At 39.6% G+C, this 26,425-nt stretch overlaps 1 protein-coding gene across 17 annotated transcripts in view; it reads right to left on the reverse strand.

Moving 5' to 3' along the window:
• Cpvl (carboxypeptidase vitellogenic like) overlaps nt 1-26,425 on the reverse strand; it is a 135,977-nt gene that overhangs the window by 24,565 nt on the left and 84,987 nt on the right. For 16 of the 17 annotated variants that reach the window (XM_074065203.1, XM_074065214.1, XM_074065209.1 and 13 more), the window contains one exon: nt 17,077-17,259. In XM_074065203.1, the coding sequence (XP_073921304.1) occupies nt 17,077-17,259 (183 nt within the window). Of the gene's footprint in view, nt 1-8,794; nt 8,870-17,076; nt 17,260-26,425 lie in introns of all 17 variants that reach the window. The other variant, XR_012445258.1, reaches the window with a different exon arrangement.

Consider the following 26,425-nt stretch of genomic DNA (forward strand, 5'->3'; position numbering starts at 1 on the left):
TGGCAAACAGTACAAGTCAGAGTCCACTGATACCCTCAGGCCACTGGTTCTCTGATATTTTGTCTCTCCTAGAGAAAAAGGAAGCACTCTGACACTCTTCCTCTTTCCAACCTAAACCCAACTGCTATAGTTTGGATCTGAAATGGTCTCCAAAGGCCCCTGTGCTTGGTTTGCAGCCCATAGCACTATTAAAACAGGGTGGAAGGAAGTTAGATCACTGGGATATTAACCCTGGCTTCTTCCTGTTTCTTTGGTTCCTGGCCACTATGAAGTGAGCAGCTTTGTTCCACCCAACATTCCCTATTTTACCACAGGTCCAAAAGCAAAAGGCCGATTTCATGGACCAAAACCTCTAAAACTGTGGCCAAAATAAACTACTTGCTTTTAAGTTGATTATCTTACAAGGATTTTGTCATAATGATGGAAAGCTGACCAATACTCCAAGAAATATCTACTGAAGTGGATAAAATTATAAGGTCCAAGATTTCTGAAACCTTGGCTTAGGAGATCAGATGGGCCAGATGTCAAATATTTGCAGAAAGGTGAGCAGGGCCTGTTACCTGCTTCCATTCCTGCCCACACCTGTCCCAGGTTCTCATATAATTCACAATAATGGAGTTTCAAGACCACACCACCACATCCATGGATCTTTCAGTTTGGATCAGAATACCGTGACATGCTTCAAAGCTGGTCTGTTAAGAGAAACTCCAGACTAGCAGTGTATTTGGATTCAACTGTATTGTCAACCCACAGCCTCAGGGAACCCCAGGACCCCTAAATCTGGATCCCAGAAATTTAGGATCTAGAACATGATGTCATTTGTTGAAATAAAAGAAGGTACAACTATAAAAGGCAAAAAATAGTTCCTTAGTCCAGCTGACAATGTGGGAATACTGTAACACAACTTCACGTTGTTCCTTCCCACCGCTCCTGTCTACCTCACTCCACTCTCTTTCTTATTTGTTTATGTTTGGCGGGCTCTGTTTAACATTCCTACAAGTGATTTTTGTGAGTTATTAAAACAACAAAAAGTTACTACTTAAAAAGAAAACCCCAGTTCTCTCATTATTCCTAAAATACCATTAAGTTTTTAAAGCTCATTCACCATGGGTAGATAATTCTTTAAATTTTTAGAATTCTTAGTATTTATTCACTTTGAATTTAATGAAATGGTTCTCTTTTAAATTTCAATAGATTATTAAAAGCCACTCAACAGCTAAGAGAAAATTATGCATTGTTGCCTAGATGTTATACCTCAATAAATAGATCTGCTAGTCAATTTATATTTTAAATAATACAATAAATTAGCTCCCAGAGTATTAACTAAGTGCATATTTGGGTAGCTTAATTTAGAAGCATTCTTCTTATGCTAATCTGTCCTTTTTAGTGAAATAGAACAACATGAACTTGGAAGACTCCTGGCAAATAATCAGAGTAAAATTGGGAGTTGCTATTGTTTATTATTTCCTTTGTTTTCAGGAAGCAAGCTGTGTAGTTTTTTTTAAGCAGAGGAAGCAAAACAAAAACCCAGAATCCAATTCTTTTAAAGGAAAGTATGCTCTCCTTAGCACTGGGATAATGAAATTTCTACAAGTTCTTGCATTAAATGTGTGTTCCAGAATAGTCTGTACTTTTTTCCCCCTCTAGTGGAACACAGAAAGGAAACAGTAATAAACAATGCACCCTTCAGTTGGAAGGGAATTGTTCTGAACTCCTCATTATCCCAGCATGTCTAGCCTATTTCCTAGAAGACACTCTGGTGTGTACAAATGGGAAGTAACTATCACACTCTTTGGGAGATATAGTATTAAAATAGCCATACAACACGCATAAACACAGAGGCATAAGAGAGGAGTGTTAGGATAAGATACAGGCCAATTTGATTTTAATTCACTGAATACTTATTCAGTGTCAGGCATTGTAGTAAGGGGTGTGCAACAAAGAGAAATGAAACCTTATTCCACTGGTGCTCAGTGTCCAGTAAGGGTCAGGGTGGGGGGGGTGGAAATTAAGAGCTAAATTATGAAGCCCTAGTGTGGTATGTGCAAGAGGAGATATACCTAGTCAGTACTGCAGATAAGGAGGTGTTCTGGGGGACAGAGTAAAGGGGGCTTCTGGAGGAGCTGTGGGAGTTGAGCTTTGAAAGGCCATAGGAGTTTTCTAGGCAGCCAAAGCAGAAAGGGTCTCATATAAGTTAGGGGAGGGAATCCTCCCTGCCTGTGTTGGGAATGATAGGTGTTTTGCTCTGTTTTTTAGGATACTAATTGGGAAGGAAGGAGAGTAAGAACTGAGGCCAGATCAAGTATCTTTACTAACCCATGTAGAATTTAGTCTTCATCCTGCAGCTCTGGGAGTTGGTAAGAGGTTTTAAATAAGGGAAAGACATGACCAAACTTGCATTTTGGAAAAAGCACAGACAGGAGGGTTGACTGACAAGGAAGGAGGCTAGTTCTTGGAAAAGGAAAAAAAAAAATTAAACAACAACTTAAAATTACATTCAGAATGTTCTGGAATAGCATCTTTAAAAACTTTTAAAACACCATAAGGCAAAACTGGTTTCATTTCAGAATTTATAATGTGGGATAGGCCTCATGTTTTTTAATGCCCCCAAAATGCTGCACTATTTTTATTGGTTTGTATAAATGCAGTGTTTTTCTTTTTATGCAGCTCTTTGTGGTTTCTATGACGAGCATTAGGAAATGAATAAAATCAGGCCAATGAGGATGCTAAGCAGATGTGAGAAACAGGAGCTGAGGAACTGGGCGGGATTTTCTACCAATGACTAGTCTCCTGACTTTTGTGGTCACACTCACAGCAAAGAACCTGGTTAAATCACTTCTCTTCCTTTGTGATTTGATGGTTCAGGGATGGAAGTGAGGACTTTACCAGAGACTCGGGTTCTTCCCCTTATGGTCTTGGGCTGGTGTGCAAATCCAAGGCATAGGCTGAAATCTATCAATTTTACTACCTGTTTCTTCTTACTAAGCCACTGTTGGTAGAGTTGAATTGAAAAGGTGCCAAAGCAATGCATTTCTGACTTTCTTTTTAAGTTGGATATTTTGGTAGCCAAGTTCAGCATAAGACATTCAGAAAGAAAAGTACATATACAGGACCAGAGCCCCATGGAGACATGGACCTGACACATCCATTCCACCCTAGCTATGTGTGTGGATCCTCAAATCCTTTCACTTGATGGTGGCCAGAAAAGTAGACAGGTGACATTGAAAGAAAGAAAAGCAATCATGAATGTTCAGACATGGGCAAGGACATGAAGCCTTTTAATTTCAAAAGTCCAGTTGAAAAATAACGAGAGAGAAGTCTCAGTGTCTGCTGAGATAGTGGAATGACCAGAACTAAGTCTGTACTGGCAAGGATGGATGCTATCAATTTGGAAAAACTCACATTATCTAGTGATATTGGTACAGGCAAAAGGATGTGTGACCAAGAATGTTTCATTGCAGCACTATTTGTAGAAGCAAATGTCCACCAGCAACAGAATGGGTGAATAATATAATCATACTACAGAAGACTATGGCATAAATAAAAAGAATAGAACACAATTGAGCATATCAGCCTGGGTGAATCTCACAAAACAGTGTAGACCAGCACAAGTGTGCTATTTCAAAATACAGAATAATTATATATAACTATATATAATTATATAAAATTAAATACAAAAAGTAAAATATTGATTACAGATGTGTATATCTGTAGTACGCTTATTAATACAAAAGAAAGAAAGAAAGAAGAAAAGGAGAAAATTCAGGACAGTGGTTCACCTCCAGAGGCCATAGGAATTGGGATGGAGTAGGGAAGGCCAAGCTATTGGTAATGTTGTATTTCTTAAACTGGCTGATTAGAACAAAGGTCTTCATTTATCATTGTTTTACTGTATACAAGCATTACAACTATTTACTACGCATTCGATATTTAATTTTAAAAGAGAAAAAAGTGCCTCAAGGTGCCAAAATCCCAAAAGTGAATCTTTAAGACATTCAGCATGCTCTCTGCTGTGCTTTTTTCTTGTCCCTAACACAGAGATGATAAGCTGGGCCTATACTTCAAAATGGTAGTTGGGAAGGACTTGGAGGACCTGAAACAAAAGCAGAAACAGGGAGTACCCTTGGGCCGCAGCTCCAGGAAGGCTAAGCTGCCAGAATCTAAACCTTGGGACTCTGACTGCTGTGTAAAAAAATAAATCCTAGGAACAAAAATAAATACCCACAGCCCCATGCTAGACAGGAGAAGAGTAGAAAGTTGCCAGATATTTAGTTTTTTTTTGTTTTGATAGTTTTGTTTTTTACTCTTGAAATTTAAGCTTCTTTCTATGTTTCCTTTCTGCCCTGCTTCCACATGTTACAAGTTTAGTACAAATGACAGAAATTTTAAAAGGCTGGATCCACTTCATTTATCGTCAACAGGGATGTTTTGGATCATTGTTAAACTAGAAGGAGCTCAAGGCTTTAGAAATATCTCATTGCTCAATTTAACCAATTTTATTTATTTATTATTAAAAGGCTACCTTTTAACATTGAGTACTTCCTCAGATCCCCCACCCACCACCACCACTTCCAGCTCTAAGAAAGATAGCTTCTTTGTTTCAGTGAAGTTAAAACTGGACACAATTATAATAGCTCCAGGCCTATCTGATACATAATGACAAACATATTTCATCATTTGTACTTTTAATTCATAATGTCTCTTAAGGACCTTATAAACAGAGGGAGAGATTCTTGCTCCGTGAAAACATATTCATGCTAGGAGAGGTCCATATCAGCAAAAGAACAAATATTTATTATATGCTAAGTGCCAGGTAGAGTATCAAGTAATTAATAAGCACTATCTCAATGAGTCATAATAACAAATCCTCCCGTAAGAGTGTCAGGTGATTTTTCCCTACTTCACAGGTGAGGAACCTCTTGGAAAGTTTAAGTAACACCTGACTAGTAGGCGGTGGAGTAGGGTCTTAATCCAGGCATAACACAGTGGATTTAAGTGTCCCCCTAAAAGTTCATGTGTAGAATGCTTGGTCCCCAGCTGGTGGGTCCAATCATTGGGAGGTAATTGGATCATGAGGCTCTGACCTAATGAATGGAATCATCCCTTGATGGAATCATAATCTGTGGCATTATTGTGAGGTGGTAGAAAGGTCAGGAGGTGGGAGCTGGGGGGGGCAAGTAGGTCACTGTGGGCATGTCTTTGAAAAATGTATCTTGTCCCCTTCCTATCTGAGTCTCTCTCTGCTTCCTGGACACCATGAAATGAACAGCTCTGCTCCACTATCCCCTCTTCACCATGATGCTCTGCCTCACCATAGGCCCACAAGGATGAGGCCAGGCAATTGTGGACAGAAGCCTCTGAAACTGTGAGGCAAAAGAAACCTTTCCCCCTTTCTCTGAGATATTTGTCACTGTGAGGGAAAGCTGAATAACACACAGAGCATTCATTCTTGTAACTCCTATACTACAGGAGTAGCAGAAGTACTTAGAATCACCAGGGTAAAAGCTAGCAACAAAACCCAAGTCCACTTGATAGCTTAGCTCATTACTTCTCAGTGTGGGATCACCAGAGGTGGTCTATGGTTTGGATTGGAAAGAGTCTATAAATTATTTCTTAATAATTAAAAATAGTGCTATACGTTGATTCTTAAATTTTGGGGGAGGTGAAGTGGTACTACAGATCCATGGTTATCTGGTAGAGCTTATGGACACCTTCTCACAAAAGTGTTTTCAAATACATGATACCTATCAATACACATATACATACATATACAAGCATCCCTCAGTATGTAGGAGATCGATTCTAGGTACCAAAATCCATGGATGCTCAAGATTCTTTATATAAAATGGCACAAATCATTTATAGATTATTACACTTAAAATGTAAATGACATATAAATAGTTGTTCTATTACATTTTTAGGGAACAAGGATAAGAAAATAACAGATGCAACCATTGTAGATCTAAGTATATTTTTGATCTACAGTTAGTTGCATCTATAGATTCATAACTCATGGATACAGAAGTCCAATTGTGCATACACACGCAAACACACACACAGAGTATAGATTACAATGAAGCTATTACACTGAAATAATCAATGTAGTGAAACATAAATTGGTGTGTTGTGTGTGTTATAATTCAGTACTAACATAAGCTGTAAGAGAAGCCAGTGGGCCAGATAATACTGCAATACTATACTGGTTTTTCTTCAACATGGAATTCTATCAGTCCATTATAGTAGTTGGCCAATAATTAATATCCAGAAACAAGTGCACTGTGGCTGATGGACAACACCTTTGATGAGAACTGCCACTTTGGGTGATATTAAAGCAGACACTGCTTCATACAGTTGCTTTTTGCTGGAGGGTGACACATATCTTCTACTGCCTAAGAGCTTTACACACCACAACCACATAATTTCAGGACAGCACAAAACCCTGCTAGATTTTGACAAAAGGAAGCTAATGCTTTGAATAAATAAAAGAGCTTTTCTACAAGTCTAAATTACCAGCGGTCTACCAGTGATTTGAAAGAACAAAGACGAGTTGTAATTCAACAATGCATGGCAAGGACTGAAGGCTAAGCTTTAGCTTAAGATTTGGCTGAAGATTTCAGAGAATCAGCGCTGTACCAGTGAATACCATTGACCAGAATACACATCTGTAAATTGTGCTTCTGATCACTTGTTGGTTTGTTTAGAGTAAAACTATGTTTTCCAATATCAGGTTGGCCCATAAGTAAGTAAAACAGGCCAGGATTTATAGCAGTCCTTTAGGAATCAGAATGCAAGTTTATCCACACATAAGTCACATGGGGCTCCTATAAGATGGAGGCCACATTAGTATCAACAGAGGAACAAAAGATAGCATAGCTTAGGGTTCCTGAACCAGCTACTTATTAGAATCCCCTAAGAAGCTTAAGTACTGATACCCAGGTTCTACTCCAGACAAATAAAATCAAGAGCTCTAGGAATCTGTATTTGCAGGCTTGAGACACATTTGTTTAGGGAAAAGTAGTGAATTAATGATGGTTCCATACTGTTTGTCACTCTTTGCACTAAGAGGAGTTTGGCCTTAACTTTGTGATTATCTTTCACGAAGAAAACACAATGGGACTTTTGGGTGCAAGCCTTAAAGGGACTTTTTGGGAGACTAGCTGTCGCGTTGTGAATTCCAGGCCAGCTTACTATGTAGGAGGCCAAAGGAAGGGAACACGGGAGGAGAGAGAGCCACTTGGATGTCCCAGTTTTAGCCAAGCTTCCAGCTGGATGCAGCTGCATGTATGACCTCAGCCTACCCCATCTGAATCCGAACCACCAGCAGAGCCCATTCAGTCCACGTAATTGTGAGAAATAATAAATTGTTGTTTTAAGCCACTAAGTTTTGGAGTTATTTGTTATTCCACAATAAATAACTGGAAAAGGAAAATATTTACAGACAATTCTTGATTTTCTTTTTCCTGAAAGACCAGTTGTTCCTATCTTAGGATCTTGATATGAGTTGAAAAACCCAGGCCTGAACTGTCTTCTCTAACATAGACATAAGATATAATTATGCTGAAAGCCTAGGCGAAAGCATGCATGACACAAAGAAAGAAAGAAAGATCAACTATCAGCTCTAGTTGTTTCCTCCCCTCCCTAAGAAAAGGCAAGTTCATTATCTGGGTGGCCTTTGCAGTAAACATAAAGATGCAACATGAGGCCTTTTGGGGAGCACAGTAAGCAGACACCCCCAACTAGCAGTCCCTACCAGGGACAGCCTTTCCCAAGATGATGCCCAGCCTGGGGCAGCCCACATGTGGTGAGTGAGTGGGTGGATATAAAAGGCATGGCAATTTTGGCCCAGTGTGGAACATTCTGATGGAAAATACACTCCCCAAAGCTCCCTACCATGTTTGTCCTGCCCACATCACAGTTTTATTTCTCCTTCTTCCCCATTTCTTCTACTGGTATTGAGCCCTAATAACCTACACCTCAAACTTTGTCTTGATCCCTGCTTTTGGAGGGACTACCATAAAGTTCTGTATGGGAGGTAAGTGTGGTTTGATTGCCATGGTCTGGTTTCTGTCCACAGATTCATATCAATGCACAGAGAACTTTTCCCAGGTGTGCAAGATGGAGACACAGAACCCGTAAATCCAGACACTCCTCTCTGCAGAAAGCAACAGAGCTTGGGACAGGGTTGGAAATGAAGATTCTGTTAGCAATTACTGTAACAAAGCCAAAACATTTTACCAGGCAACTAACTGTATTTGGTCATCACTGTTTCAAATCTATATAACAGGCATTTCCTCCATTTGGTGTTTTTCTCTAAACTTCTCACCCCCCTCACAACTAATCAAATGCAAAGTTGTATTTATTGCTCTTTGCTTCCTCCAATCATGTCAGCACAACTAATGGCGTGCTAAAGACCTCCGTGAAAATGCTCCCTGCGTGGTTGAAAACTCTAAGAAAATGAATTGTCAGCAGGAAACCCAAGAAAGGCAGGTGGCTAGTTCTCTGTTATTCTTTCTATGGACAGTCTGTGGAAATGTTCAGATTCCAGTCTGACTGTTCTTTCCACTCAGAGGCCACCGAATGGTCATTCTTTCCTACTTTTCTGAATTGTGTGTGGTCAAAGAAACAAACTGAAGTTAATGTTAGGAAAGCCCAGCTGGCCAGCTCTGGTTGTTATTGCTTTCTGTCTGCATCTCATGCTTTCTCCATCCCCAGAGCTCTTGCCTCTAGGGAACAAAATCATCTATATGGCCTGGATATACTGCCCAGAATAGTGGCACCATCACCAAATACTCACCCCCGAGGAGAGGTGTGGGGCTGACATCCCACCAACCAGACTCTTCCATCCCTCGTGGGCACTTCAAAGACTGCACTGTGGTAGAAAGACCGAGACTTGTGTTGTCCAATCATAGATCCTATTACTCTTTGAAGCTTTCAGCAAGTTCCTCATCCATAAACTAGTAAACACCATGACATAGTTTCCAGGGTGGCTACTAGGATTCTAGAAACTCATGGGTTAAAAAAATTGGGTAATAAACTACAGCCTGGGGGCTCACAAATGCTGGATTGGCAGCTATCCTCAGCATCTCCTTTGGACTTTTTTCCACATATCCCTAACAAAGTTAATTGCTGTCACTCAGAATTTATAGCACCAGTAACCAGTCCACAGCTAGTAAGTGGAAAAAACAAGTTCAAATCAGGTTTGTCTAACTCTCTGGTCTACCTTCCTCTCAGTAACCAAGCTGCCTCCAATGTGACCACTCTGCAGGACAGTTAAGCTCCCAGCACACTTGCTCTTTCCCTTCAGTTTTTCTGGAAATAATCTCTAGCTGGAAAATGGGGGATTTAGAGCTAGAAGGCTCCATACTGCAAACCTGGGCCGGGTGTAAATCTTGGCACAGGGCTTGTGATTTAGGGGCTGGACACACTTAGTATGGTCAAGGAGAGGCCAATGGACACCAGCATGCAGTACTCGCCCTGAGGACCCCTAGCTTAAGGTGGTGTCTGTCCAACAGGCAATCAGTCAGCATACCCTGGATATTCCAAAGCTTATTCACCACATCTCTGCTTTAGAATCTGAGAATCAAGCATTAAGAAGGCAATCTTAGGAAATAGACAAATCTTTTCCCAATAAAGACCGACACACAAAACCCTACTTCTATTGTCTCCCCAGCCTGAATTCACTCGATTACTGTCATTTTTTAGTTTCCTAACAACAGCTGTGAAAAGGTGCTTAAAAATCTTCAGTAGTTCCCTGCTGCTTGGATAATGGAAGAGGCACCCCTGGTCCTACCATTCAATCCCCATGATGCCTTTTTGTGCTTTCCCAGCTCTTCTCCAAGCTCCAATCTATGAGCTGGACAATGAGCCCTGCCTTGCCCCCTGCTTTCTAACCCATCACTCTACCTACCACCTTCGCTCTACTCACTTGGTTAATTCCAGCATGTACTTTTTTTTTTGTATTAATATTACAAGTTCCTAGATAAAGCCGTAACTTTTCTTACCACTGGATGAACTTGGCTTCACCACCAAATAAGCTCTTGTGACTGTTTAAAAACCTGACATCCTGTGTCTGTAGGAGGTGGTCACCATGAATGGGATTCAGAGCTAATCCTAGATGTGAAATCCATTATTTCTTAGGTCTGGTTTAATGATGGCAGACATGTATATGGGCTCCAATTTCACCTGTCCCAACACACTGCTGTGATTCCATCATTCTGGTGCTGGGTATGCTATGAAGTAGAAAAACAGGGGCTGGAAGCTAGGATGCCTGGAATCTTATCTCAGCAAGGACATAAAATGGGAAGAAGACTTCGGGAAAGTCACTTAACCTCTGAGACTAGTGACCTCACCTGAAAAATGATATCTACAATTTTTTGCAGATATAAAATATTACCTAGCCAAGAAAATCCATCCTGCAATTTCTGAGTATACCGTAAAGGATATAGATATTGAAAACATAAAGTAAAAATAACCTTGACTCAAACTGCAAATAAGAAAATTACATTTGTTGTTAATTATGTAAAACTCATGATAGCAAAAGCCACACACAGATTTGATAAGAATGAAAACTGAAAAGTAATTTGAATCCTTATTGCAGTATTTACATAGCGAATAACTAGTCTCAATAAAAATATTTTCAGTAAGGTTAATGGAAATGATTCATTTGCTTTCTTCAGGATATCTAGCTTAATAAAGTTTAAACTAGAAACATGTTCTTTAAAGAAATTCATCAGTGTAGCTCTAATTCTGACTTAAAAATTTTTAATTTATAAATGGAGTCAAAACATCCTTAAGGCTGGTATGATGATTTGAAGGTAAAAGAACAGAATGGCCTGCATTTGGAAAAGAGTGAAAACATCAACACAGATTGGCAACTTGGACATTTGAAGGAGGGCACAGAAAAGATCCCAAGTGGCCTTGGGTTGTAAAGAGCCAAGGAGAAAGGATTAGATTTCTGGGACCCAGAGATAATATTAGAAAAAGCTCAAGGTCAATACCAGTGTGGAGGCTGCCTAGGGATTCCTTAGTCTGGGAATTGCATTTTATGCATAGTCTTTGTCTTTCTTTCTCTTTCTCTTTCTCTCCTCTCTCTCTTTCCCTCTGTATCTAAATAGGTAAACAGACACATACATACATATAGGTAAGTGTTGAGAGAATTACAACATTTGCTGAAGGCAACACTACTCTTCTACATTTCTTGCTAATTCAGCAGTGGGCATTCATGAAAAACAGAGATTTCAGATATTCATTAGAAAATATCTTAGAAATAATTCAGTCAAAACCCTGCATTTTATAGACAAACTGAAGCTCAGAAATTTGGCTGTCCCAGATCACATTACAAGGCAGGGTCCAATGTTTAGCATGGTACAAATATCAAAATAGTGCTCCCTTCCAGGATGATCTAGAAACATTCATTCTTCATCCTGCCTCTGAAGGCTGGCTGGAGCTGTGGGCAGCCCCCTGGGCATCACAAGATGTGAAGACATGGGGAAATGGATCTGTCTCTCAGCTCCCACTTCCTCCCCTAGGAGAGCTGTCATTCCTTTAAGTGGACATTTTAGGTAACGATGCGGAGACAAGTCTACTTTGGTTTGGATTTTTAAAATTAAGAGCTGTGGTGTTTGGCAGAGTGTGGTTTCTTTTAGGCAGACACATACACGTGCTTCTGTTTTGTGTGTCTAATGCAAGTCTGTGGCTGAGGTCCGTTTTGTTCATTATCAGACGCTTGACATTTGGACAGCGTTGCCAGACCCCAGCTTCACAGAGAATGCCTTTGTTGAAGGGGCGCTCCTTTCCCTCTTCCACTCCCCTCATCTCCATGCACCCCCACCTAACACTGAGGCTCCCAGGGAGCAGGATCTCCACCAACATTTTATAATCACCTACATAAAATGCAGCTCCCTTGCTGCGTGGTAAAATATTCCCTATCACAAACATATGTGGGCCCTGTTTCTTTTGTTACCCGGGTTTTAATAGCCAGAGAAGTGCCATTTCATCTCTAAATGTGCTTTGCGTTCACAGAAGAGTCAGTGGGCTTAGTGCGACATTTGCCACCACTTTCTGACTGGCGGCCAATTCCTATTCCCACCTCTGTGGCACACAGTGTCCTGAAGTGGCAATCTGGCCTGCCAAGCTAGACGTTTTGTGCAAAGTGTCAAGCAGGATGTGTGAGCAACGTCAGGCACTGGAGCATTTCTCAAGGCTGTTCCGGGAGACATAAAATAACAGGTGGTGGAGGCAGCCCTCAGGGAATCTTGAGGAGACCCAGAGTGAGACTCACATCACAAAGACAGAGCAGGGATGTGGTGATGACATGTCCGTCACTTCCTGGCAGCTCAACTTTCACATTTGCCCTGAATGACCCAGATATTAATACTCCAACTTTCCCATATGGACTGGTTTTTAAAAGAAATATTTTCTCAGCTCTTGAATTTTACTATTTACAATTTTCCTTTTGTTTTATATATATATATATATATATATATATATATGTATGTATGTATATGTATATATATATATATATACTCTTGCAAGCAAGCCAAAGTATTAATAATAAAAATTAAAATAGCAAAATTTACTATAACTCAGGTAATGCTCTAAGTATATTAACTTAGTTGGATCCTCTCCACTGTTCTATGCAGATATCATGGGCTGGGTGGCTTAAACAAATTTACTTCTCATAGCTCTGAAGGCTGGGAATTCTAAGATCAAGGTGCTGATCAACTCTCTCTCCCGGGCTTGCAGAAACTTCCTGTGTCCTCACATGGCAAAGAGAGCAACAGAGAAAGTGCTCTGATGTGTCCCCTTATAAGGACACTAAGGACATTAAATCAGGGCCCTATCCTTATGAACTCATTAACTTTAATTATAACCGACTGGCCCTTTCTCCACATGCAGTCACTCTGGAGTCGGGTCAAATGAATTTTGGAAGTGGGGCAAAATGCAGTCTGTATCCATAGGTTAACTGAAATTTAAAAATTGAACAAATAAGTTAAGCAACAGATTAGAAACAGCAGAAGAGAAAAATAGAGAACTAGAAGAAAATTTAAAACTGAAAATTCAAAACTGAAGTGTAGAGAAAAAAAAGATGGAAAGAAAGCTATATGGGATAAAATGAAAAGGTCAAACAGGCCTATAAACACAATCTTAGAAGGAGAGGACAGAGAAATGGAGAATGAGAAATATTTGAAAAAATAATGATTGTGAATTTTCCAACTATGACAAACGACTTCAAATCATAGTTTCAAAAAGCTCAAGAAATCAAGGCAAGTTGCATACATATATTCACACACGAGAAGTACGAGTGGCAGAATTTCTGGAAAACCCAAGCTAGAAAATCTTGAGTAGTCAGGTGGAAGTGAAACCCTAAACAAAGCAAGAATCTTCCTCAAAGGAGCAGCAATAAACGAAGCCTGACTTCTCATCAGCAAGGATACACACGAGAGGATCAGAGGGTGACATCTCTTATGTGCCAAGGTAAAATTTTGTTACATGGGAAATGTCCTTCACAATTAAAGGCAACAGAAAGACATTTTAAGACAAAAATGGTGCACTTGTTGTCAATTTAATATTTCTAAAATAAATACTAAAGAGATTTCTTTAAGCAAGAAATGCCAGAAAGACTGAAAACCAATTGAAAAGACAGTGTTCAGTGAGTATCGGTTGTGGCAAATGCTATAAATACTGTCTCAAAGTACGTAAGATGTAGAATCAGTTTTTTTTTTTAAATCACATAGAAAGCAGGAGAGTTGGTGAGGAAGATAATGTGCTCTAAGTTCATACATTTGTCTGGAAAGTAGTAAAATTATTAATTTATATTAATATAAATTAGTTATATTAATATTGAATAGTCTTTTCTTATATTGTACTCTCTAATATCACCAATAAACAAGATTAAAAGCACCAACCATTAATAAAAATCATGATAAAAGTATGACAAACTTTCGGGTACACTTAAAGCCAGGCTTAACAAATTCATTACATGCAGTGCATATAGATTAGAAATGAAGAAAGGCTGAAAATTTGTGTTTTAAGTACCTATCTTAAAGAGTTTTTTATTTTGCTTGGGATCAATTTCTTTTTTTTTTTTTTTTTTTTTTTTTTTCATTTTTCTTTTATTATTCATGTGTGCATACAAGGCTTGGTTCATTTCTCCCCCCTGACCCCACCCCCTCCCTTACCACCCACTCCGCCCCCTCCCGCTCCCCCCCTCAATACCCAGCAGAAACTATTTTGCCCTTATCTCTAATTTTGTTGTAGAGAGAGTATAAGCAATAATAGGAAGGAACAAGGGGTTTTGCTGGTTGAGATAAGGATAGCTATACAGGGCATTGACTCACATTAATTTCCTGTACATGTGTGTTACCTTCTAGGTTAATTCTTTTTGATCTAACCTTTTCTCTAGTTCCTGGTCCCCTTTTCCTATTGGCCTCAGTTGCTTTAAGGTATCTGCTTTAGTTTCTCTGCGTTAAGGGCAACAAATGCTAGCTAGTTTTTTAGGTGTCTTACCTATCCTCACCCCTCCCTTGTGTGCTCTCGCTTTTATCATGTGCTCATAGTCCAATCCCCTTGTTGTGTTTGCCCTTGATCTAATGTCCACATATGAGGGAGAACATACGATTTTTGGTCTTTTGAGCCAGGCTAACCTCACTCAGAATGATGTTCTCCAATTCCATCCATTTACCAGCGAATGATAACATTTCGTTCTTCTTCATGGCTGCATAAAATTCCATTGTGTATAGATACCACATTTTCTTAATCCATTCGTCAGTGCTGGGACATCTTGGCTGTTTCCATAACTTGGCTATTGTGAATAGTGCCGCAATAAACATGGATGTGCAGGTGCCTCTGGAGTAACAGTCTTTTGGGTATATCCCCAAGAGTGGTATTGCTGGATCAAATGGTAGATCGATGTCCAGCTTTTTAAGTAGCCTCCAAATTTTTTTCCAGAGTGGTTGTACTAGTCTACATTCCCACCAACAGTGTAAAAGGGTTCCTTTTTCCCCGCATCCTCGCCAACACCTGTTGTTGGTGGTGTTGCTGATGATGGCTATTCTAACAGGGGTGAGGTGGAATCTTAGTGTGGTTTTAATTTGCATTTCCTTTATTGCTAGAGATGGTGAGCATTTTTTCATGTGTTTTCTGGCCATTTGAATTTCTTTAAAGAGTTTTTTAAATAAAAAAAGAATAAACTTTTAATTCACATAAAAAAGCATTATAACAACAACAGCAAATCCTAAGTTCTTTATAATTGTACAAGAAATAGTTACTAAAAATGACCACTTTGGGGGCCACAAATGGTTGAAATTATGAAGAATATGTTTTGTTTCTTTTACCACAAAGCTGTAATTGAGTAGGTTTCCTTATGCTTGAAATAAATGCAAGAATAGAAGAGTCAAAAATGTTTGGAAATTAAGTAATATGCTTTAAAATGATCTACTGGCCAAAGGGGATAAAATATAATGGAAATTATGAATGTTTTAAACATAATCATAATAAAACTATGTCAAATTTTAGGGTGCACATAAGGCCAGGCTTGGCAAATTCATTACATGGAATGCATATATATTAGAAATGAAAAAAAGCTGAAAATTAATGTTTTAAGAACTCGTCTTAAAGAGTTTTTTTAAAAAGAATAGTAAAGCACAAAGAAAATAATAGCAAGAAGATAACAGGAAAAAGTACAAATTAATAAAATAGCAAAAATGCAAGGGGGAAAACGAACAATGATAAAAATTGGTTCTTTAAGTAGAGTATAAATTTGTTATACCTCAGGCAAGGGAGGTATAAATTACTAATATCACTGCAGATCTTAAATGACATTACATGACAGTGAGACAGTGTTACAAAAGCAACTTTATGCCCAGGAATTTGAAATTTTAGATGAAATAGACAAATTTCTGTAAAAAAATTACAGTCTATAAAGATGATACAAGAAGAGATAGAAAAGGTGGTTAATCCCCTTGGAAATCATTCCTCAAGGACGCCTTCAGTCTCAGGTGGCTTCACTGATGAAATCTAACACTTAAAGATATTACTTGAGACCCTAGAAAGGAAGAAGATACTTCCCAACTCTCCTAATAAAGCCAGAATAGCCCTGATTCCAACAATGGAAAAGGATGTTGCTAAGAGGGAGTAACATCTGACCTGAGAGGAGGTTATTCCAGGGGTATCAATTGGATCCCCAGTACTAGGGCTCCATGTGTCATATGAAAACATGGCCACAGATTTGTCAGAGGAGATTATGCTGTCCTGGAGTAATTTTCAAGCTCCCCTTGGTTCCCAGTAGATTGACATTGTTTCACTAACAACTCGCTACTCTGTGTCTTTTTCATTGCCTCCATATCTCTCAAACAATGCTTACAGTTGTCTGCTTTGACATTAAGACCCTTAAGACTTTAGAAACTCAAGACGCTCTTCTGGGTTGCAGGGAGAGCCCCAGGAGAACTTGCTTAAGGTCAGCCATGTCTTACTAGTATCTGTTCAATCCTACTACCCCATTCCATGACATACCCCAAGTGTTTTCTTTTTTCTTATTTTTTTTTTATGGTGGATAGACTTTACTTATTTTTTTTTCTTTTATTATTCATATGTGCATACAATGCTTGGGTCATTTCTCCCCCCTGCCCCCACCCCCTCCCTTACCACCCACTCCACCCCCTCCTTCTCCCCCCCCACCCCTTCAATACCCAGCAGAAACTATTTTGCCCTTATTTCTAATTTTGTTGTAGAGAGAGTATAAGCAATAATAGGAAGGAACAAGGGTTTTTGCTGGTTGAGATAAGGATAGCTATACAGGGAGTTGACTCACATTAATTTCCTGTGCGTGGGTGTTACCTTCTAGGTTAATTCTTTTTGATCTAACCTTTTCTCTAGTTCCTGGTCCCCTTTTCCTATTGGCCCCAGTTGCTTTTAAGGTATCTGCTTTAGTTTCTCTGCGTTAAGGGCAACAAATGCTAATTTTTTAGGTGTCTTACCTATCCTCACCCCTCCCTTGTGTGCTCTCACTTTTATCATTATTATTTATTTATCATATATTTATTTATCATATTATTATTTTATCATATTATTTTATACCTGATGGAAGTCACCAACTGTCCGGACGTAACCAGCCACATCAGTATCAGATTTAAAGATCTTCCAAACTTTTCTTGGCACCGTACTGTATTCCTGGGATCCTGTCCAGTTCATGGCCATCAAGGAGTGCTCTGTCAGGGCGGCTGCCACGATGATGTCCAATTGACCATTGTAGATCAGAACCTGAAATGAAACTAAGCCATCAGCAAGTGCAGGATTCAGAAGCTAAAGTAAGCAAAATTACTTAAGAGGCTGAGCGTCTCGGATACTCCAGACGGCCAGAAGGCCAGCCCAACAGAACAGAAGGCCATTTCCCCAGGTACCCATACACACACCAACAACCTGACACAAACTCTAGCCCTGTGTCAATCATTACATTCTTCCAAAAGTTTAATTCTTCATAGCAATCCACAAAAAGGCTTTTCTTGGTTGCAAAAAACAACAAAGAGGTATTTCTCAACTCCATGCAACCTTTGGTCTATTTGAGAGACTGATTTGGCCTGAGTGGAGACCTTTGTTTGAATCCTCAAATTGGGTATCAGATGTTCCACTGCATAGGAGTCTATCTCTGCCTTCATGTGTAGGCATCTTAAAAAGCTTAGATATAATTAAAAAGCCTGGGACTCACTCCAAATTCACACACACATACATACACCACACACATATACACCACACACACACACACACACACACACACACACACACACACACACACGGATTCACTTGAATATATGGTTAGGAGGAGGGCTGTAGTTACATTTTAAAGGAAGTAAGGAGTACTACACTCTAGGATTTCACAAAGCCAGCATTTCATTAACTTTGTATTCAGGCACTGCAGGAGCCTGAATGCAAACTGAGTTTTCTCTCAAGTGTTGCTAGTCCATATTGCTCTGTCTTTCTACACTGAGAAACAGTTTTCTGCAAAACAGATGCAGGTACCTCAAGTTTGTGACTCACTGGAGGCAGCTTTGCCTGCCATACTGCTTCTAAGACATCCTTTTCTTAAAGGATGTCTTTCCTCACTTGTCAACAGTGAGGAGTGTCCTTTCTATCTAGACTATAAGTGTTCCTCTAAAACTGATGGGTTTCACTGCAGAAATGATGCAGACACAACTCATTTCTGCCCACTTTTCAATTTGTGTGAAAAAGACTTAAGAACTTTAGAGATTCTTTGTCCCAGGAATCACAATTTGTGGAGTGCACTCTATGAAAATAAGTCTGAAAAAAATAAGTAAAATTTATATAACTCTATTCATTGCACTTCATAACCAAGAACTCAAACAAACACTAAAAGTTCTATAATTGGTGAATAACTATATAGCAGCACAGGAATTCTATGGGATATTGTAAAGCCACTTAAAATGTCTGAATCATGATGTGATGTGAGAAATGCTGCCACAGAACATTAAATATCAAAACTGAAAGCCAAATACAAACCATCTCACAATTACTTTGTACAATAGGCATACATATTTACATATATGGAATGAAAAGTTTGCAATATGGTTGATGAATTTTGATGGTGGAAATCTGAGTAATTTCTTCCTTTGCTTTCTATTTTCATTGAACCGACATGATCTTAATTATCATGAAGTATTGCCACTGTACCCAACAAAGAGGTTTTCCTCAACTCCATGCGGCCTTTGGTTTATTTGGAGGCTCTGATTTGGCCCAAGTGGAGACCTTTGGTTGAACCCTCAAATTGGATATCAGATGTTCCACTGCATAGATTCCATAGTGCATGCTTCTTTAAAGGCTTAAACATAATTAAAAAGCTCAGGACTTTTACACACTCCAAATCCTCAAGCAGTGGTGGGACAGGATTCAGGGTAAGATGAAAGAGACTTGGGCCTCCACTGCAGGAACACACAGCCTTTCATGTTGCTCAGCCACCATCACCACACAGAAACCCAAAGGAAAAAACCTGATAGATTGAAAGCCTCTTTTAAAAATTCAACTCAAGTGCACAATAAAATATTTGCATTGTTTATACAAAAAAATAGCCTCAAAGACCTTGAGTAGTTAGGGCCTATGCAGAAACCTCCTACAGCTGTTTTGGCCAACAGTATGGAAACAATTATATGTGATGGGTACCAGAGATCAAGGCTTAAATATTTCACCATTCTAGGAAGGCCTGATTATGGCTGATTAACAAAGATAATCATGTCTAAAGTAATTTTCCCTCTAGAATTCAATGGAAGATGCTGATTAATTAGCAAATGCACAGGGTTATTTATTTATATTTACTCTTGATGGCCACTATATGTAGTTTGCATCTTTTCCCAAGTGTCCATATAGCTCCCTTTACTATATCATTGTTATATTTAGAAATCAATGAGGTTTTTTTTATTCTTAAGGCAAAATAGCAAAAGTTACAGGTTATAGCAAAAAAGGCTTATATGTACACTATTATATACATTTGTTAACCTAAATTCAAACAATGCTCATCCCTGAGCTGTTTCCCTTGTTACTGAAGACTCATCACAAACAAGAGCATCAACTCCCTGGAATAAGGCCCTGAAGAAAGGCACTATGTAATTTTGTGTGTGATGTGCAGAAGGCCTGCTTTTGGGAGCATATGGAAATTCTTCCTTTGGAAAGCAAACAAAACATTTTTTTCTTTTGGTGGTGACTGGAGTTTGAACTCGTGGCTTTGCTAGGCAGGTACTCTACCACTTGAGCCAAAACCTTAGTCCTTTTAGCTGTAATTTATTTTTTAGTTAATCTCGACTTTTTTCCTGGGGCTGACCTTACACCAGGACCCTTCCACCCTCTTTCCCACACAGTTGGAATTACACACATGTACCACCATGTCCAGCTTGGTTTTTCGATAGAGTCTTGATAACTTTTTTGCCCAGACTGGGCACACATGGCCATCCTCCTATCTCCATCTCCTGCATACCTGGGATTACAAGTGTGCACAACCGTGTCTGACCACAAAGAAAACATTGTAAAGGGAACATACATCAAACACAACAAAAAAGAAACCGGATTAATGACTGTGATAGGGTTTTTTTTGGGGGATGGATGGATGGTACTGGAGTTTGAACTCAGGGCTTCACATTTGAGCCACACCTCTAGCCCAGTGGTGGTAACCTTGGTTGTCAACTTGACTGAAATGAGAGATACCTAGAAAATTGGTAAAGTGTGTCTTAAGGGTGTTTTCAGAGACAACTAAAACTGGCATGTGGGTGAGAGAACTGAGTGAGGAAGATACATCCTGACCATGAGTCACACCATCCAATAGGCTGGGGTCCCAGGTGGAGCTAAAACATGGAAGGGGAAGCTTGTGCGCTTGCATGTTCCCCCTTTCACAAGCAGCTCTGTTTTTGTTATTGCTGTCACATGTGGACATCAGATTCTAGAATCCTCAGCCTTTGAAAATGGATTCACACTAGTGGCTCTTCAGAGGGCTACCAGGCCTTCAGCCTCTAACTAGGACTGCATAATCTGGCCTTTTTGGTCTGAGCCTTCCAGCTTCTTGAACTGAAGGCTCTCTAGCCTGCAGTCACATTGTGAGACTATAAAGATTCTGATAGAGTAAATCAACCTAATAACTCTCCTTATGATTATATATGCACACACACACACACACACACACACACACACACATACACACACACACACACACACACACACACATTCTATAGGCTGTCTGGAGGGCCCTGACTACTACAATGATAACGTGAAGTGATTTCAGAGTTGGTATTAAAGGTGAAGAACATTCAATGTAAGAATCCCAGAGCTTTTATTTATACTTAAATGTCCCATTAACTCCCAGTAGCCCCCACAGGAATCACCCAGTTGGGGGCCTCTAGGCTGGATGAGTGGATAAGATGGTCCAGGATCCAGCACCTGTGACCCAAGGAGCCAGGTGGACAAGGTGTCAGGAAGCGTAAGGTGGCCACTCTCATCCTGACAGTAACAGAAATTCCAGAGTAGCTGAACTCAACACAGTGGCTGATCAGGAAGGATGTGCACACTTTCACCTGGCTTCTCCCCTGATAGGAACAGAGTCTCCTGGTTTGCCCAAGAGTTTGCCCAGATGTAGGACTTTCATTGCTAAAACTGGAACCGTCTGGGGCAAGCCTACCCCAGAGGCTAGCTGGTATTTTAAGCAACAAGGTCTAAAGACAGAGAAGACACAGAGATGAATGCAGTTTTTAGCTACACTTCCGTTGCCAGCAGTGATTAAACAAAACAAGGGGCAAAGGGTTGGTTGGGGTTGGTTTCCAGTGCTATGCCAGGCAATGCACTGAATACCCCAGTTCCTCACTTTTCTCTCTGGCAGGGTGTGAGGCCTGAGTCTAGGAGGAAAGCGTTTCCTTTCAGACCCTTCTCTTTTACTCCTCACAGGGCTGGCTGGTTAGCTCAGTGAAATTAACGGTTTTACAATGACATGGAAAAATGCTTAATTGTATAAATAAACAATCAAAAACAGTGATTCTATTTATTTGTACACTATAATTACCATGCTTAAAAAACATGCTTCAAATGGGAAAAATAAATCAATATACTGGTAGTTAAGATAGTCAAAGTATGGTTAACTTGTCTTAGCCTGACTAGTATCTAGTTTTTTAGTTAATATGATGAGAATGCTTTTATAATGAAAAAATACCAAGAGGAACAGTAACAGGAAGAACAGGTTGGGTACCTCAGTTTGACAAAAGATAGGTTTTTGTGGGAATAACTTGGAATAATTTAAATACTACCAGTTCTCAAATTTCCCTGACAACTAGATAAAATGTTTATCTATGAACTGAAAACATTTCAAAATTCCAGCATCTACGAGATGTCATTATGTGATATGAATTGCAAGCATTTTTTTTCTTTTTCTTTGTCAAAAGGATGAAAAAAGCACTTTTTATATTTCCATTTACTTAACTTTTCAAAGTGCTTTCATGAACATATGGCTTTATTCTCATACTCTTTCATATGGTAGGGGAGAGAGAAAGATTACCTTTACTTTTTTGTTAAGAATACTGTAATACTATGAGGTACCAGGATGAGTCCTAGTCCTGGACCTCTTAAACTCCTACTTATATCTCCTTCAGAAAGGAGTCCAATTTCTTTTTTTTTTCTTTTATTATTCATATGTGCATACAAGGCTTAGGTCATTTCACCCCCCTGCCCCCACCCCCTCCCTTACCACCCACTCCGCCCCCTCCCTCTCCCCCCTACCCCCTCAATACCCAGCAGAAACTATTTTGCCCTTATTTCTAATTTTGTTGTAGAGAGAGTATAAGCAATAATAGGAAGGAACAAGGGGTTTTGCTGGTTGAGATAAGGATAGCTATACAGGGAGTTGACTCACATTGATTACCTGTGAATGTGTGTTACCTTCTAGGTTAATTCTTTTTGATCTAACCTTTTCTCTAGTTCCTGGTCCCCTTCTCCTATTGGCCTCAGTTGCTTTTAAGGTATCTGCTTTAGTTTCTCTGCATTAAGGGCAACAAATGCTAGCTAATTTTTTAGGTGTCTTACCTATCCTCACCCCTCCCTTGTGTGTTCTAGCTTTTATCATGTGCTCATAGTCCAATCCCATTGTTGTGTTTGCCCTTGATCTAATGTCCACATATTGGGGAGAACATACAATTTTTGGTCTTTTGGGCCAGGCTAACCTCACTCAGAATGATGTTCTCCAATTCCATCCATTTACCAGCGAATGATAACATTTCGTTCTTCTTCATGGCTGCATAAAATTCCATTGTGTATAAATACCACATTTTCTTGATCCATTCATCAGTAGTGGGGCGTCTTGGCTGTTTCCATAACTTGGCTATTATGAATAGTGCTGCAATAAACATGGGTGTGCAGGTGCCTCTGGAGTAACCTGTGTCACAGTCTTTTGGGTATATCCCCAAAGATAAGTTGCTTATAGTTGTGTGGCTTCATATCTGGGTCCTCTATTCTGTTCCACTGGTCTTCATGTCTGTTTTTGTGCCAGTACCATGTTGTTTTTATTGTTATTGCTTTATAATATAGTTTGAAGTCAGATATTGTGATACCTCCTGCATTGTTCTTTTGACTGAGTATTGCCTTGGCTATTCGTGGCCTCTTGTGTTTCCATATAAATTTAACAGTAGATTTTTCAATCTCTTTAATGAATGTCATTGGAATTTTGATGGGAATTGCATTAAACATGTAGATTACTTTTGGGAGTATCAACATTTTTACTATGTTGATTCTACCCATGAGCATGGGTCTTCCTGAATCTCTTTCTTCAGAAGTGTATAGTTTTCCTTGTAGAGGTCTTTCACATCTTTTGTTAGGTTTACACCTAGGTATTTGATTTTTTTTGAGGCTATTGTAAATGGAATTGTTTTCATACATTCTTTTTCCGTTTGCTCATTGTTAGTGTATAGAAATGGTAATGATTTTTCTATGTTGATTTTATATCCTGCTACCTTGCTATAGCTATTGATGATGTCTAGAAGCTTCTGAGTAGAGTTTTTTGGGTCTTTAAGGTATAGGATCATGTCATCTGCAAATAGGGACATTTTGACAGTTTCTTTACCTATTTGTATTCCTTTTATTCCTTCTTCTTGCCTAATTGCTCTGGCTAGGAATTCCAGTACTATGTTGAATAGGAGTGGAGATATTGGGCATCCTTGTCTGGTTCCTGATTTTAGAGGGAATGGTTTCAATTTTTCTTTGTTAAGTATAATGCTGGCTGTAGGTTTGTCATATATAGCTTTTATAATGTTGAGGTACTTTCCTTCTAGTCCTAGTTTTCTTAGCGCTTTTCTCATGAAATGGAGTTGGATCTTATCAAAGGCTTTTTCTGCATCTATTGAGATGATCAAGTGGTTTTTGTCTTTGCTTCTGTTAATGTGGTTTATTACATTTATTGATTTTTGTATGTTGAAGCACCCCTGCATCCCTGGGATGAAGCCTACTTGGTCGTGGTGAATAATCTTTTTGATGTGTTGCTGAATTTGGTTTGCCATTATTTTGTTGAGGATTTTTGCATCAATGCCAATTTCTTAAAACCAAGAAGCATTTACTGACTCCCCAGTACTAAATGTTTAGTTCCACCAAAAAACCTCTGGAGGCTGAGAGCTGGCTGAGTATGAGACATACTTCCTGTCTCCAGTTCAGAAACGATCTTGGTTTGTTTGTCCAGCCATGACAATGTCTCTCAGTCATTTTCACTTTGGTTCTATGGACAAGGATGTGTGCAAGCGCATTCTTCACAGTTGGTGACAGAAGCCTCACTCCTATTGCAGTGTGTGGCTGTCTTTAAGTTGCCATGGACCAGTATCAGCTTCTTGAGGACAGGAACTCTGTACATGCTTGCCACAGTACCCCAGGCCTACATGGTGCCTGGCCCCCATAAACTCTATTGATTCTTGCAGGATGGAGACTTCACTCTTTAAAGGTTTATCTGCTCTTTTCCAGGCCCTTCTCTTAGTAACTACTTTGGGCTACCCTCTAAATGGGCACAGCCCTAGTAAGCACTGTCAATCATAGTGTCCTGCCTCCTCTGCAAAGGATGAGCACGTGACCTAGGTCAGGGCACACAAATGCTCTTCTAGAATTTGAATCATGTGCAGATGGACACAGTGTTCCCTGAATAGTTTGCTTACTCATTTTGCTACCTAGATCCCCATAACTTTCCCTGGTCCCTATCTTCCTCATTCCAGTTCAGTTTTTTCAAGAATTCTGCAACCTATCATATCTTCCAACCAGTTCCTTCCATGCTCCAAGAAGCCTGGAGTTGTTTCTGTTACTAGAAACCATGAAATCCAATGCAAACACCGTTGGATCCGTGCCATTTGTGCTGTAACTGGGAGTACCCAGACATGCGGTGGATGTTCCAGAGCCTCTGTCCCCTTTTTTGGCCAGGAACACGGCAAGACTGGGCCTAACTAAAGTGAGAAACAATGAGAACATGTGCTCAAAGCTCCTAGCACAGAGCCTAACACGGAGTAGGAGTCTGGAGAGTTGACCTCCACCTTTCTCCTAATTATCTGATAATGAGTTGAAAGGCTGGGCAACACTTCTAAAGTAAACCTTCAGAATATATGGATGGTCTCTTGTGCCCAGTTCTTGCTTGTGTCCTTCTGACATAGCCTATAGTAGAAGGATGTGAAGCCAGAATAAACCTGAACTCCACAAATTCAAACTCTTGAAATAAGAGGCCCTGACTACTGATTTTATACACACTGGCCACGGCACTTCAGTCTTTTCTCAAAAATCACAGCCATAAATTCGTAAATTATTCTTCCAAAGGCACGTTTAATTTTGAAGCATGGAATTCAAGATCACAAAGAATTTACCCGTATTAAATGCTATAAAAGCATGGTAAGGCATACAGCTTTCCAGAGGAAATTTGTGAATAACACTGAAACTCTCATTCTTGTGTTGCAGGAGTCATGCTAAGCATTTCACAGCACTCCCGAAAGGCAGGTGTTATCTATCCCACATTAGACACAAGGAGGCAGAGATGCAGAGAGGTGAGCCAGAGCACCTATGATCACCCAATGGGGGACAGAGATTCAGGTTCATATCTGCCTAAGTCCAATCTGTGCTTCTAAACCCTCCTGTACATTGCCTCACTACTAGAGGTCACTACCCTCATAAGAACAAGTGGTCTACTCTATATTTATATTGTAGGTAAATCTGTGGCAGTGTGAGTCTTTGGACTCACAGAGTGTATGTCTTTGGGCATACACTCTGGCTGGGTTTTCATCTTAGCTCTGCCATTAACTAGCAGGATTATCTTGACTAAGTTACTCTGCCCATTCAAAGTTCACTTTCTTCATCTGTAAAATGGGTACAAAAAACACATATGAACTGGAAGATGTACATAATACATTGCATGCAATGCTCTTAGCATCCCAGGCACAGAAAAATGAACATTTTTGATACTGTTATTATCATGATTACCTTTGAAGCAAGAGAAAATACAAACAGCTCAAAAATTTCTTTTTTTTTTCATTTTTCTTTTATTATTCATATGTGCATGCAAGGCTTGGTTCATTTCTCCCCCCTGCCCCCACCCCCTCCCTTACCACCCACTCCGCCCCCTCCTGCTCCCCCCCCTCAATACCCAGCAGAAACTATTTTGTCCTTATCTCTAATTTTGTTGTAGAGAGAGTATAAGCAATAATAGGAAGGAACAAGGGGTTTTGCTGGTTGAGATAAGGATAGCTATACAGGGCATTGACTCACATTGATTTCCTGTGTGTGTGTGTTACCTTCTAGGTTAATTCTTTTTGATCTCACCTTTTCTCTAGTACCTGTTCCCCTTTTCCTATTGGCCTCAGTTGCTTTAAGGTATCTGCTTTATTTTCTCTGCGTTAAGGGCAACAAATGCTACCTAGTTTTTTAGGTGTCTTACCTA

The sequence above is a fragment of the Castor canadensis genome, chromosome 2 (assembly GCF_047511655.1).
Source record: "Castor canadensis chromosome 2, mCasCan1.hap1v2, whole genome shotgun sequence".
Lineage (NCBI taxonomy): Eukaryota > Metazoa > Chordata > Mammalia > Rodentia > Castoridae > Castor > Castor canadensis.